Consider the following 14101-nt stretch of genomic DNA (forward strand, 5'->3'; position numbering starts at 1 on the left):
CCCGGCCTGCACAGGAGTCCCCGCCTCCAGGGCCGGCTGAGCTGGGGCAGGGCCTTGCATCTGAAGCGCCTGCACCTGTGCCGGATCCTCAGGAGCAGGCACCAGGTGAACCCACTCTGGCTCCGGAGCAGATTTAGGACACATCACCTACAGGTGCGCCTCTCCCAGCCCTGTCAGGGGAAGGTGAGTCTCCCCCTGGGTCCAGTAACCCTCCAGCTTCTCCAAGTTCAAGTTTTCAAGTTTTATTGCGGCCAAAGCCGCTTCTCCAGCTTCTCCTGAGCTGCAGAGGCTCAGGGCAGAGAGGCAGAGGGAACTGGTTTCTCCCAGGAGGAGTGCTTGCCTTAAGGCCAGGAGAGGCGGGTCTCCTGGGGGCCGGGACCGCCTCTGGCCTCAGAGAAGATAAAGGCCAGTCAGCCCAGTCCCAGGTTGCGGGAGCAACGTCGTTGAAGAGCTGTTTCAGCCAGCACCCAGACCTGTTCCTCCAGAGTTCCCATCCTTGCCCGGCTCCTCGCTTTGGACCCCGCCTCGCCCGTGGAGTACAGACTACAGACCCTCGACCCAGGTCCTGGACCTCGCCTCACGGTAACCTTCCCCCCAGGACCAGCACACTTGCTTAAACTGAAGCAGCCAATCAGCAGCAGAGCAAGCCGATTGGGCGTCTGGGGTGGAGCGCGCGCCGTGCGCCCAGGGGCGGGGCCAGCAGCCCGCGGGGCCTCCAAGGAGTCTGCCTGCCTCCTCCCACTCAGCTAGGGGGAGGCAGCGGAGAGACCATTTGGGGCAGCCCGGAGCCTGTGGGCACCCAAACCACCACGTCACTCCCAGGAGAGACGCGTGACTCAGGCATGCTGCAGGCCCCGCGGAGAGTGCCGCCTGGCATTTTGTCACCTCCCTCAGTGGTGACACATGGTTGACCCACCCCCACCGCACCCCCTTCCTCCGCCCCTGCAGCCAATAAAAAATGCAGATGGGAACACAAACCCAAAAAGCAGGCCATTGCTTTCATCCTTGGTGGAGAAGTGTAGCATTACAGTGGTACCTCGGGTTAAGAACTTAATTCGTTCCGGAGGTCCGTTCTTAACCTGAAACTGTTCTGAACCTGAAGCACCACTTTAGCTAATGGGGCCTCCTGCTGCTGCCGCGCCGCAGGAGCACAATTTGTGTTCTCATCCAGAAGCAAAGTGCTTAACCCGAGGTAATATTTTTGGGTTAGCGGAGTCTGTAACCTGAAGCGCATGTAACCTGAGGTACCACTGTACGTGGAAATCCAGTTGCCCTCTCTGAGCAGTTCAAAGCAACAGTTCATCTCTACCAGGTAGGGATTTTGAGAAATTGTGGGGCTAGAACTCTCATCGTCCCTGACCATTGGGCATGCTGGCTGAGGCTGCTGGGAGGCGGAGTCCACAGATTCCCTATCCCTGTATATACCTGACCCTCACCATGGGACTTGGCAAGGTAACTGTTTTCCAGCTGCATCATTTAAAAAAAAAAATTGGTTTTTTTATTTTCATTGCAAAATTACAACAAAAATTACAAACATTGAGTCCAAAATAAAACAGTAAAAACAAGAGAAAAAAGAACACAAAAAAACCAACCAGCTGCATCATTTATTTGAGATAAAACATAAATCAGGGGACTCGTGCCACGACTTTCGCAGTTCCAGCCAGCAAATGTGGGCTGCCAGTGGGTAAAGTTATAGCGATTTGCACCAAAGGATATTACTAAAGCGTTGACAACCCACGAGATGCTGATCTCCATAGCAAGGGTAACATATAGACCAGGTCTCAAAGTATCCTGCCTGGGCAGGGAAAAGAGGAAAGCGGGCATTTGAGGGCACACCTTCAAATTGCTCACCACTGTGAATGGCACTCCACCTTTTAAAATCTGAGTAAGTTGAATAGCTGGGACGCGGGTGGCACTGTGGGTTAAACCACAGAGCCTAGGACTTGCCGATCAGAAGGTCGGCGGTTCAAATCGAAAAGCACGTCAAGGTGCAAGTAGATAAATCCCGCTCCAGCGTTTCCGTGTCCTGCTCTGGTTCACCAGAAGCGGCTTAGTCATGCTGGCCACATGACCCGGAAGCTCTATGCCGGCTCCCTCAGCTAGTAAAGCGAGATGAGCTCCGCAACCCCAGAGTCAGTCACGACTGGACCTAATGGCCAGGGGTCCCTTTACCTTTACCTTTTAAGTTGAATAGCAGCAGTCAAAAAGAAATACGGAGGACATTTTTAAAAAATAAGAACACAAATAGGGGTCATGCTGACGTGATTATCTATTTATCTAAGCTATTTCTACTTAATTACCAAAGTTTCTAAGTGCCGGGGAGCCTCTAAGAGTTCTTTTTTGCCCTGTAACTATTCCAAGATGCAGTGCTGGATTTAGCTGCTGTGTCTGACAGTTTAACATTCTTCACACGCATTAGATTTAAAGTGCAGAACAAAAACACACCACGAATGGAAAACATATGTCAAGAAGCAGCGCGCCATCACAGGTCCAATTCATTACCGAAGTAGCATTGCAAACCAAAACATATAAATGTATATACTAGCATAGAAGCACAGGTGCCAAGTTTCGCCTGACACTGGTTGTGTGTGTGTACATCACACATATGACGCATGTGGGCTTGATGTCACACGTTGCATGAATGACAACTGTCACATCAGGAGAGGCCAATCAGGCCTCTTCCCAATGCAAAATTCACCCACCCGGGCTGCTCAGTGTGGCGTCTGCTGGCACTGTGCAGCCCGGGGTGAATTCCTCCCTGGCCACTGTGGGGTGTGAAACACAGAGCAGTCAAAAACAACATTCCTAGAGTGGACATGTTTAGACATGAAGAGGGATGTTTGTCCAGCCAGTAGTTTAACCTCCTGCTTCCTCCTGGGCTGGGACAAACTCCCTCTACATGTGATGAGAGGTGGGCATGACCTCACCTGTGTATGTATCAAAAGCACAGGGCTGGCAACCACATCTCTCTCTCTCTTCTCCATTTTGCTTTCGTTGAAGAAGCATCAGCCTGAGATGCTCTCTTGGGAGGACAAAGGAACTATCTCCCCCTTGGGGTAGATTCCAGGTCTATATATTTTGTAACTTAAGTCTGCCTTCTGGGATCCATCTGTGAACACAATGTGTGAGTAAACTCTTTTATACAAGACTGTGTCGTGTCTATTCTTTTTAGGAGGGAAGAAAAGAGGAATTACCAGGAAACTTATTTTAGAGGCTTATGCAAGCCTGGCAAACCTATCCGCTGTGTAAGTTTAAAAAGGGGAATGTTACTCTGCTAAATCACAGAATTTGTTAACGCAAGTTGGGAAGGATATTATTAAACAATATATCCTCTTCTGCCTCCCTGAACACTCCCACCCGGCCACATGGCATCAGGAGCCGTGCCAAGTCTGTGACACGCATTTTGTTCAAACCGGGCAAACCTCGTTTTCTAGTCTCTCACCTTGCTCTGTGTGTGGCTCCACAGGAAGCTGACGACTTGAACTTTGAATTTCTATAAAAATTAGAAAAAGAGGTTACCACGCCTTCTTATCTGGGCAACAAGGTACACAATACAAGCCAATAATAATATCTCAGCCTTCTATTACGTTTACCTCAGAGAACAGGTGTTTATGGCTCAGCAGTTTCTTCAGAATAGGAGTTAAGGGCTTGGAGTTGCCAAGGGTGTTTTTTCAGCTCAATTTACGGTAACCAGAATGGTTTGAGCAATTTAGCTGGGTTAAAAATGCAGACCAATGGACCTTAGCATATTAACGGAGAGCATTTCAAAAGGTCAAAAATTACTCTCAAGAGCCAATATCCAATGATGTACAATAAAATGCAGACAAGTGCCATTTCTGTGGGAGGGAAGGGAATTGACCTTTTAGTGCTCCTAAAGGGGCAATTTGTAGGCCATTCACATTGTTTGTAGTCTCAGTGACATTAACGGACTTTAAAAGATTTTCTCCCGCTAAAAGCATGCCAGTCACTTATCAAAACATTGTTCTCAGCTTCTCACCAGAACTGGGAGGTGTGATCTTTTTTATTCAGTACATGGTGAGCTCCACAGTACAACGTGAAAAGCAGATATTGCACTATAAAATGATGTTGAGGGAGCCCCGCCCCCCCCCCAGTATAGCTGACCTGTGAAATAATATGTGGCAGGGGGGGCCTGTGACCTCCCAGCTCAAATTTTAAGAATAGATCAGTCCAACGGCCAGGGCTGGATTTAGGTTTGATGAGGCCCTCAGCTACTGAAGGTAATGGGGCCCTTTCTATGTCCAGCTGTCCTTTGTCAACAACAAATTGTCACTTTTTGTGTTGAATATATGCTATATGGCCATTTATGGATCTGCAACTAATCCAGAATACGGCAGCTAGACTGGTGACTGGGAGCGGCCACTGAGACCATATAACACCAGTCCTGAAAGACCTACATTGGCTCCCAGGACGTTTCCGGGCACAATTCAAAGTGTTTGTGCTGACCTTTAAAGCCCTACGGCCTCAGCCCAGTAGACCTGAAGGAGCATCTCCACCCCCATCGTTCAGGCTGGATACTGAGGTCCAGCTCCGAGGCCCTTCTGGTGGTTCCCTCACCGTGAGAAGTGAGGTTACAGCGAATTAGGCAGAGGCCCTTCTTGGTAGTGGCACCCGCCTCCCATCAGATGTCAAGGAGCTTCACAATATTCCCATATACCTGAAGGAGCGTCTCCACCCTCATCATTCAGCTCAGACTCTGAGGTCCAGCGCCGAGGACCTTCTGGCGGTTCCCTCACCAGGAGAAGTGAGGTTACAGGGAACCAGGCAGAGGGCCTTCTTGGTGGTGGCACCCGCCTCCCATCAGATGTCAAGGAGCTTCACAATACAGTGGTACCCCGCAAGACGAACGCCTCGCAAGACGGAAAACCCGCTAGATGAAAGGGTTTTCCGTTTTGGAGGCGCTTCGCAAAACGAATTTCCCTATGGGCTTGCTTCGCAAGACGAAAGCCCATAGAGAAATCTCCGGGACAGCGGGGAAGCGCAGCGCGTCTTCCTCACTGTCCTCTGACCTCCTCCGAAGGCTGGCGGTGGGGCGGAGAGACCTCCTCCCGCCGCCAGCCTTCGGAAGCCTGCTCCAAAGCCTGGTGGTGGGGCGGAAAGACCTCCTCCCGCCGCCAGCCTTCGGAGCATCCTTCCGAAGGCTGGCGGCGGGAGGAGGTCTTTCCACCCCACCGCCAACCTTTGGAAGGCTGCTCCGAAGGCTGGTGGTGGGGCGGAAAGACCTCCTCCCGCCACCAGCCTTCGGAGCATCCTTCCGAAGGCTGGCGGCGGGAGGAGGTCTTTCCGCCCCACCGCCAGCCTTTGGAAGGCTGCTCTGAAGGCTGGCGGTGGGGCGGAAAGACCTCCTCCCGCCGCCAGCCTTCGGAAGCCTGCTCCAAAGCCTGGCGGTGGGGCGGAAAGACCTCCTCCCGCCGCCAGCCTTCGGAGCATCCTTCCAAAGGCTGGCGGCGGGAGGAGGGCTCTCTGCCCCACCGCCAGCCTTCAGAAGGCTGCTCCGAAGGCTGGCGGCAGGAGGAGGTCTTTCCGCCCCATCGCCAGCCTTCAGAAGGCTGTCCTGAAGACTTGCGGTGGGAGGAGGGTTTTCCTTCCCACCGCCAACATTCAGAATGCTGTTCTGAATGTTGGCGGTGGGGAGGAAAAACCCTCCTCCCACCGCAAGCCCGGGAACAGAGGAGAAGCGCTGCGCCCCTTCCCCTCTGTTCCCGTACCTGTCCTGAAGGCTTGCGGTGGGGAGAAAAGCCCTTCTCCGCACCGCCAGCCTGGCAAGCGGTTTCCATAGGAACGCATTAATTGATTTTCAATGCATTCCTATGGGAAACCGTGCTTCGCAAGAAGAAAAACTCGCAAGAAGAAAAAACTTGCGGAACGAATTAATTTCGTCTTGCGAGGCACCACTGTATTCCCATATATCTGAAGGAGCGTCTCCACCCTCATCGTTCAGCCCAGACACTGAGGTCCAGAGCCGAGGACCTTCTGGCGGTTCCCTCCCTGTGAGAAGTGAGGTTACAGGGTACCAGGGAGAGGGCCTTCTCAGTGGTGGCACCCACCCTGTGGAATGCCCTCCCGCCAGATGTCAAAGAAATAAACAACTATCTGACTTTTAGAAGACATCTGAAGGCAGCCCTGTTTAGGGAAGTTTTTAATGACTGATGTTTTAATGTATTTTTAACCTTCTGTTGGAAGCTGCCCAGAGTGGCTGGGGAAACCCAGCCAGATGGGCAGGGTAGAAATAAATTGTTGTTGTTGTTACTATTATTATTTTTATTGTAGTCCAACAACATGTGGAAGGCTAAAGGTTCTCCACTCCACTCACAACTGCTGATTTCAGGTTTTCAGGAGCGTAGGCTATAGGAACGTTCCTAAAATGCTAGACAGTATCTACAACATATCCGAAGAAGAGGTATCCCTTGGGGCCAAGGGACATAGAGTTGTAGAGTTGGAAGGGACCCTGAAGGTCATCTGGCATACCTCATACTCGTTTGAGTTCACCATTAAGGAAGGCACAAGAGAGAACAGTTCGCTCAGGGTTTTCAAAATGAGTGGCCGGGTGTCGCAGCTCAGCTTTGGTGACAGGGCGTTCCATGTAGAGCGAATGCAGACAACCTGGAAAGAGAACAAAGGGTAACAACGCCAAATATCCGTATCAGAGCAGGGCTTGGTGTACTCTATTCCAAACTTAGAAATGGAAAGCGGAAAGCTGGTAGTCAATAGAAAAGGTTCAAAGACTCTCTCAAGGCAAATTTTTTAAAAAATGTAGTATAAACACCAACAATTGGGAAACACTGGCCTGCGAGCGCTCCAGTTGGAGAACAGCCTTTACCAAAGGTGTCATGGGCTTTGAAGGCACTCGAACTCAGGACGCAAGGGAGAAACGTGCTAAGAGGAAGAAATGCTTGGCAAATCCACACCGTGATCAACTCCCGCCCGGAAACTTATGTCCCCACTGTGGAAGGACATATGGATCCAGAATTGGCCTCCACAGTCACTTACGGGCTCACTGTTAAAACCGTGTTTATGGAAGACAATCTTACTTGGCTATGAGGGATCACCAAAGAGAAAGAAGAGAGACTTCTCTATATATTTCTATTGCTCCAGGGATTATTAAATAGGTTAGCAATAGAATCAAGCACTTGATCACTGAGTGCCTTATAGAACAGGAATGGAACCAGTCAATGAGGCTGTTGTACGACTCCCAATTCATATCAACCCCGGAAATGGGATATTTGCCACTGGGTGGTTGTTGTTTAACACTTCTGGTTCCAGAGATGTCTCCTTAAGGACGAGGTACATCTTTTACGGCAGGTGGTAACTCCTCCGTTTCCAATGAAGCATTAACCCCTCCCAAAATCCATACATAAACTCCTCTTGCAGAAATAAAATTTATTGAATATGCAATTACAAGTGAAAGTCATGAAACCAGTGGCTGTAAAATAAAGGATCAAGATCAGTGCTGTTGTAATTGGAATGATCAAGATTATGGAAGCAGAAAGAAATAAGAACTTTGTACCCTGAAATCCAGCACACAGGAAGTCACCCAAAATTGTTTAATCCGGTATTTGAATAATTGGCTATTTAACTGTATTGTAATCTGGTATTGTGATAATGTGGCTCTTTTGGATCACTGTAATTAAAAATTAATAAAAATTATTATACAAAGAGAGAGAGAGAGAAGCAGACACTGTTTCCTTCTGTTCCCAGAATAATGGAATGGGCAAAGGGGGAGAAGTGTGGGGAGGATGAGGATTAAGTACATGTGAATGTTTGTCTCTTCAAGGATCCCTTCAGGACTTGAACAGACCATAAACAATAAAAAACAAACTCTTTTTCTTCCACATTACGAAGGGCACTGTGCAACACTCAAAAACCTGCATACAAACCACTTCACACAAAGTGGAGCTCCTATCCAGTAAATTGCATGGTGCTTCCTTTACATGAAGGAGCTATCAACCGTGTTCAACCTATTAAAAGGTATATTAAGTTATATAGGGCCATCAATGTGCATGAAGCTTTACAAAGTGCAAGACAATAGGATCTTGCCCCATACAATCTACACTTGGACGCAAGAGAGGAAGAGGTGAGAGTTTGACAAAGAGGTAAACTGCACTCATTTCACACGCTAGCAAGGTTATGCTTAAAATTCTACAAGGAAGGCTCAAGCAGTATGTGGACCGGGAACTCCCAGAAGTGCAAGCTGGATTTAGAAGAGGCAGAGGAACCAGAGACCAAATTGCAAACATGCGCTGGATTATGGAGAAAGCTAGAGAGTTCCAGAAAGACATCTACTTCTGCTTCATTGACTATGCAAAAGCCTTGGACTGTGTCGACCACAGCAAACGATGGCAAGTTCTTAAAGAAATGGGAGTGCCTGATCACCTCATCTGTCTCCTGAGAAATCTATGTGGGACAAGAAGCTACAGTTAGAACTGGATATGGAACAACTGACTGGTTCAAAATTGGGAAAGGAGTACGGCAAGGCTGTATATTGTCTCCCTGCTTATTTAACTTATATGCAGAATTCATCATGCGAAAGGCTGGGCTGGATGAATCCCTAGCCGGAATTAAGATTGCCGGAAGAAATATCAACAACCTCAGATATACAACCTCTCTCTCTCTCTTTCTGTCTCTCTCTCTCATGCTAATGTTTGCTCTTGAAGGTTTCATGTTGTTACCAGAATTAAAGCACCAAGGCCTTCTCTTCGTAATGGTAGAAACAATTTTAGAATTATAGACATTAGAACTAGTGAAGATAGGCTTGCTTGTATTCCATCTTCCATTCATGCCACAAATAGCTGAACCTTTCGAGGAACACAAGGAAGTTTACAGAGCTGCCAGACCGATCCATTGCAATGAGTTAAGTCCACCACACATAAGGTCATAGTAGGAATGAATGAATCTGACAATCAATTCTTTTGCATCACAGACATGAATGCTGAATTCTCCGTTCTTCTCTCCCATAAGTGTGTCTCCTGGTTTTCCAAGATCCACAGCTCCGTAGGGAGCAAACCATTGTAATGAAGACTTCAATGGATTCCCCTGCGATCCATCTTTGACATAAGTGCACAAAGTTCCTTTCAAGAATTTCAACTTTTCAGACATCGCTCTATATTCTGCCAGGATTAGTTATCTGCTATTGCTCTGCATTGTTCGAGTCTACATTGCAGTGGCAATGGGTGCCTAGATAGATGACGAGTAGAATGCCGCAGAAAATAAATTCCTTCAACAGTTGCAAGTCCTCAAGTCAAAGGTCAAGCCAAGATTTACCAGGGGGCCATGTTACGAGTCTCACATCTGTTTTATATTCAAAACCAAGGAAGTCAATGCCGGAGAAAGTTTCATAATGTATACAACGTTATGAGCAAAGCTGCAGATGTGCCTTCGCCAAATGGAAGAATCAACTATTTATTCGTGCAGAGAAATGAACTGACAGCGTCCCTGTGAAGCTCATTCCATAACGGGGATTGCTTGATGAAATTCATATTATATTATATTTTATTATATATATATACACACACACACACACACATATACACACACACACACGGGTAAAAAAGGAAAAAAACAGAATCAGAATACTGGGCATCAGAAAAGTAATTGCCAAATTAAGCAGCCACTTCAGAGGTTGTGAAAACACTTTAGGGGACCATTTCAAAAACTGTAAAGAAAAAGCTTTCAGGAATGCCTATTGAGTTAAATCCTTTTAACGAACAGGCAGATCTGTGAATACAATTCCAGTGTAACTAATAATGACAGCTACTGAAACTTAATCTGATTATATGTTGAGTGAAAATGACACTTCTCCACCCCCACTTTCAGGAATACTATTCTCAAGAATTAGAGGGAACAATTCATCTGCAGGAGAGAAGGAGAGAGAGAGAGAGAAATATCCAGTGTTTCTGAGGGATCATAAATATGCATTTACAAATTAACGGGAGAAATGATAGATCAATTTACCCTGTGACCGGGGGGGGGGGGGGGACAAATGTCGATTGTATGAAATGTTCACATTCTCTGAGTTTATACTATAGTTGAGGAAGATATTAAAAAATCAATAAGGAAAAGTAATGTGCATTTTCCAAATGTCTTTACTAGGAATAAATTAAGCTGGTGAGGACCACAGAGTCAGACTAGCCACATTATGACCACTGTCCTGAAAAAATGCACACGTTAGATTGTTGAGCCTCAAATGCTATTGTATTTTATGTCAAGACCAAATACACGGTTTAGAAGGTCTTTGAATTTAACATACCAAAGAATCAAAGGAACTTGTTTCTGCAGTGAGAGAATTATAGGCCCCCAAATGGCAAGAGGGTGCAGAACCCACGAAAGAGGAGTGGCAGTTGAAATGAACGCCCTCCCATCAGATGTCAAAGGCATAAAAAACTATCTGACGTTCAGAAGACATCTGAAGGCAACCCTGTTTAGAGAAGCTTTTAATATTTAAAAGATTATTGTATTTTAATATTCTGTTGAAAGCTGCCCAGACTGGCTGGGGAAACCCAGCCAGATGGGCAGGGTATAAATAATAAATTATTATTATTATTATTATTATTATTATTATTATTATTATTATTATTATTATTATTGCGCCCACGATGAAGGGGTTCACAGCACCAGCACCCCAAAAGAGCCTTGTTTCTCCCATAACTGCAGTTTCGGATTCAGACAGAGATCCGGCATGACTCCCCTTTTCTCTCCTGCTTGCTGCTTTTCTTCTAGCTCAAATCACCGCAAACTCAGCTCTAAACTCAGGCTTTGTCCCTCTAACTAACTGCGAGATGGGTGTCACAGCGACATTTCGGGACTCCATGTTTTCCAAGTTCAAACACTACCCCAAGATTAACGTCCTTTACAAAAGGAAACCAGAAAGCTAAATCAAGACTTGAATTCACTAAGATAAGGTAGCTTATTATCACGGTTATTCTTTCCAGCTCTGCGGTGGTCATTCGCCAACAATGATTTGCAGCCAGAGAGCCAAACTTCTTCACCAGAACCTTGGCTTCCCCTGTTTGTAACTGAAAGAGTCAAGACTTCCCTAGTCTTCAAAGATAAGTGCCCTTGGAGTTTGGCAGAGACATAGTAAATCACTGGCACTATCTAGAACTATTTTTTTTAAGGCTTTATTTTATTTGTGTTTTATCTTATATTTTGGAGATGTACATCTAGGTTTTTTTCCTTTACGTTTTTTTGGGGGGGCCCAAGAGAGTGGGGCCCTAAGCTAGAGCTTGTTTAGCTGATATGTAAATCCGGGACTGGTTGTGATGTCCTCACTGCTACTGGAGCTGTTCCACCCACGTTTGCTCCTTCCTAGCAGGCAAAAGAGGACTCTCCTTCTATCCTGCCCACCAGCAAACTGATCTAGATTAGCGTGGCATTAATCCCAAAACTCTCATAACTGGCGTTCTTGGCCAGGCTTTCGTCATCCAACTCTGCGACAGCTTGACTTTGCAGGGCAGAAAGTGGTAGTCATCTGGAGGGCAACCCAGCCAAATGGGCGGCATATAAACAATAAAATTTTTGTTGTTGTTACTTTTTAAACTTTAACCGGTCTTCTGCCCCAGCCAAATTGCGGGCACTTTCGTCCTGCAAGGAGATGGCTCATCAAGTCTCCCATTCCAATGCCTACGTTAACAAACGCCCCAAATAAAAACTCCGTAAACTGGAAACGAAAGTGCAATCTCAGCAACGTGAAAAATACGGCCACTTTTTTAATACAGCATCATTGCACATGGTCTCCCTCCCACTGATTTAAGTGCAACATTGCTGGAATGTAATGTGAAAATCCACACTTGATTTTAAAAAATCACTGTACACAGCTGGCCATTCTAGTTAGCTTCTTGGGGGCTCTCAAGTACACTGGAGAGCATTTCCATAATAAATTATCTTTATACCCTTAACAAGAGTAAAATTCCAGACATCTGATTGGCTCCTTCTGCAAGAAACGAATTCTCTGGAATAATGAAACGCAGTGGCGGCTCCATTGAGAGCCAGCCACCCCGTAGCGTTGCAAAGAAAACCACAGGGAAACAAAATTATGCTTTCCTCTCAACCTAAGTTTTTGAAAAAGTAAACAAATGCAAAGGTAATAACAGCACTAATGATCTTGGCATGGGGCATTTCCGGGGGAACAGCCGATTCTGCCTTGTGATAAACGGCCTGCGGTGAACTCTTTCCCTCGGTCATGAATCCCCAGGAAATGCCCCGAGTCTCGATAGTTATTGCTCAATTGTATATTGCTGTTATTCGAGAGCACAACACCCTCTAGGAACCGCGGAAGATGAAAGGGCTTTGGCTCCACAATATGGGGGGACACCGATTAGCTTTGACACAACAGAGCAGTTGCTGATCAGAAAGCATCTTTGTAACTCCAGACAGTGTTCAAAGGCTCGGGGTGCAAGCCCTCTTTGTAAGTTTGTTTTAAACTCTGTGCCCATTGTCCTGTCCTTTGTTGCTGTTTTGGGATGAATAGATCATTTCCATCTCTAAGGATTAACAAGGTTTTAACTTCGCCAGTCTCAGGGCGATTGTCAGTCCCCTTTTGAACGCTTCCATGCACAATTCGAGGTATGAATTATTAGATTTATTTACTTTATCCAGGGTAAACTGGTTGCGTCAAATTCTCAGTGCTAACACTGGAGCGTTTGTTTCCAGGAGCAATTAACTACTGGTTCTATCACGGAATCCATTTCCCTCCAATACATTGCAGCAACACAAACTTTCCGCTCATCTGGAGGTGCTGAAAATGGCTTTTTTCAACTAGCAAGGATGTGGAGAGCGAAGGATTGCGAAGCACCTGATGTTTCAAATGTGGGAATCCAGAAGCAAGATCTAGGAACCTTATTCTAAAGAGATGGCCTTATCTTTACTGTTCAACAGCATCATCTTGATGAAGAAGAAGAGTTTGGATTTGATATCCTGCTTTATCACTACCCAAAGGAGTCTCAAAGCGGCTAACATTCTCCTTTCCCTTCCTCCCCCACAACAAACACTCTGTGAGGTGAGTGAGGCTGAGAGACTTCAGAGAAGTGTGACTGGCCCAAGATCACCCAGCAGCTGCATGTGGAGGAGCGGGGAAGCGAACCCGGTTCACCAGATTATGAGACTACCGCTCTTAACCACTACACCACACTGGCTCTAATACAGGAATATTATTATTATTATTATATTTATTTATTTATACACATACACACCACCCTATACCTGGAGTTCACGGGTCTTGAACTCACGACCCTGGCATTAACGAGTCTCACACTCTGCCGGCTACGCCATCCACAACCTGCTGTGCTGCAGTCCTGCAAACCCTGCTGCGTCCCAATAAGGTTACTGCATCGGGCAAAGAAATTCTGCCTTTTGTCTAATAGCTTCTGTCCTTCCAGGTTCCAAGCCTGAATCTGATAGATGCCAGGTATCAGTCACAACTTTGATCTGTAGCCAACTTCCAACAGTTGTGGCCTATGACTTCCACTAACTTTTACACAGGTAATAGCTACATTCTCCGTTCTTAAGCTTATTAGGATGGGCTATGCCAGTAGCACACACAGGTCATATACTGCCTGCCAGATTTTATCCAGCCCTTTGCATCCCCTCTGGTCCATCAGTTGTTCAGGGGGAGCAGCTAAAAACGGAGAAAGGCTTTGATGCTGTGCAAAGAGTGCAACTCCAGCTCCTTTCTTTGCAAGAAGATCTACTGTATAAAGATTGAAACAGAGGGGCAAACAGTCTCAGCAGAGAGATCTTTATTCCTGGAAGTATGCAATAACTGCCCATGCAATTTGCAACTGCATGCATTCAATTTTCAGGACGCAATTGCATTCTGAAGTTGGAGGAACCAAATAGCTGTAAAGTAAGGCTTCCAGTTCAGCTTCACTTTGGGGGAGAAAAGGGAAAAAGACACATCAATATCAGGGGAGAAAGATTCACAGCAAGTTCAAATGCCAACTTTACGGAGCAAATGATGTGGACATTTTGCATGCTTCGTAATAATCAGAAATATTGGGGTTCCCGAAGAACATGGTGCGAGGCTGCTACCCTCCTTAAACGGCACAGCCAACCCTACTCAGAAGCATAGGTAAAGGTAAAGGGACCC

General features: G+C 46.5%; 1 protein-coding gene across 2 annotated transcripts in view; it reads right to left on the reverse strand.

Moving 5' to 3' along the window:
* Positions 1–14101, reverse strand: part of FOCAD (focadhesin) — a 142374-nt gene that overhangs the window by 63576 nt on the left and 64697 nt on the right. For both annotated transcript variants that reach the window (XM_081176061.1, XM_081176062.1), the window contains exons 16-17: positions 6487–6621; positions 3443–3493 (exon numbers count right to left, since the gene is read on the reverse strand). In XM_081176061.1, coding sequence (XP_081032187.1) covers positions 3443–3493; positions 6487–6621 — 186 coding nt within the window. The remainder of the gene's footprint in view (positions 1–3442; positions 3494–6486; positions 6622–14101) is intronic.

This window comes from Podarcis bocagei, assembly GCF_964188305.1.
Source record: "Podarcis bocagei genome assembly, chromosome: 17".
Classification (NCBI taxonomy): Eukaryota; Metazoa; Chordata; class Lepidosauria; order Squamata; family Lacertidae; genus Podarcis; species Podarcis bocagei.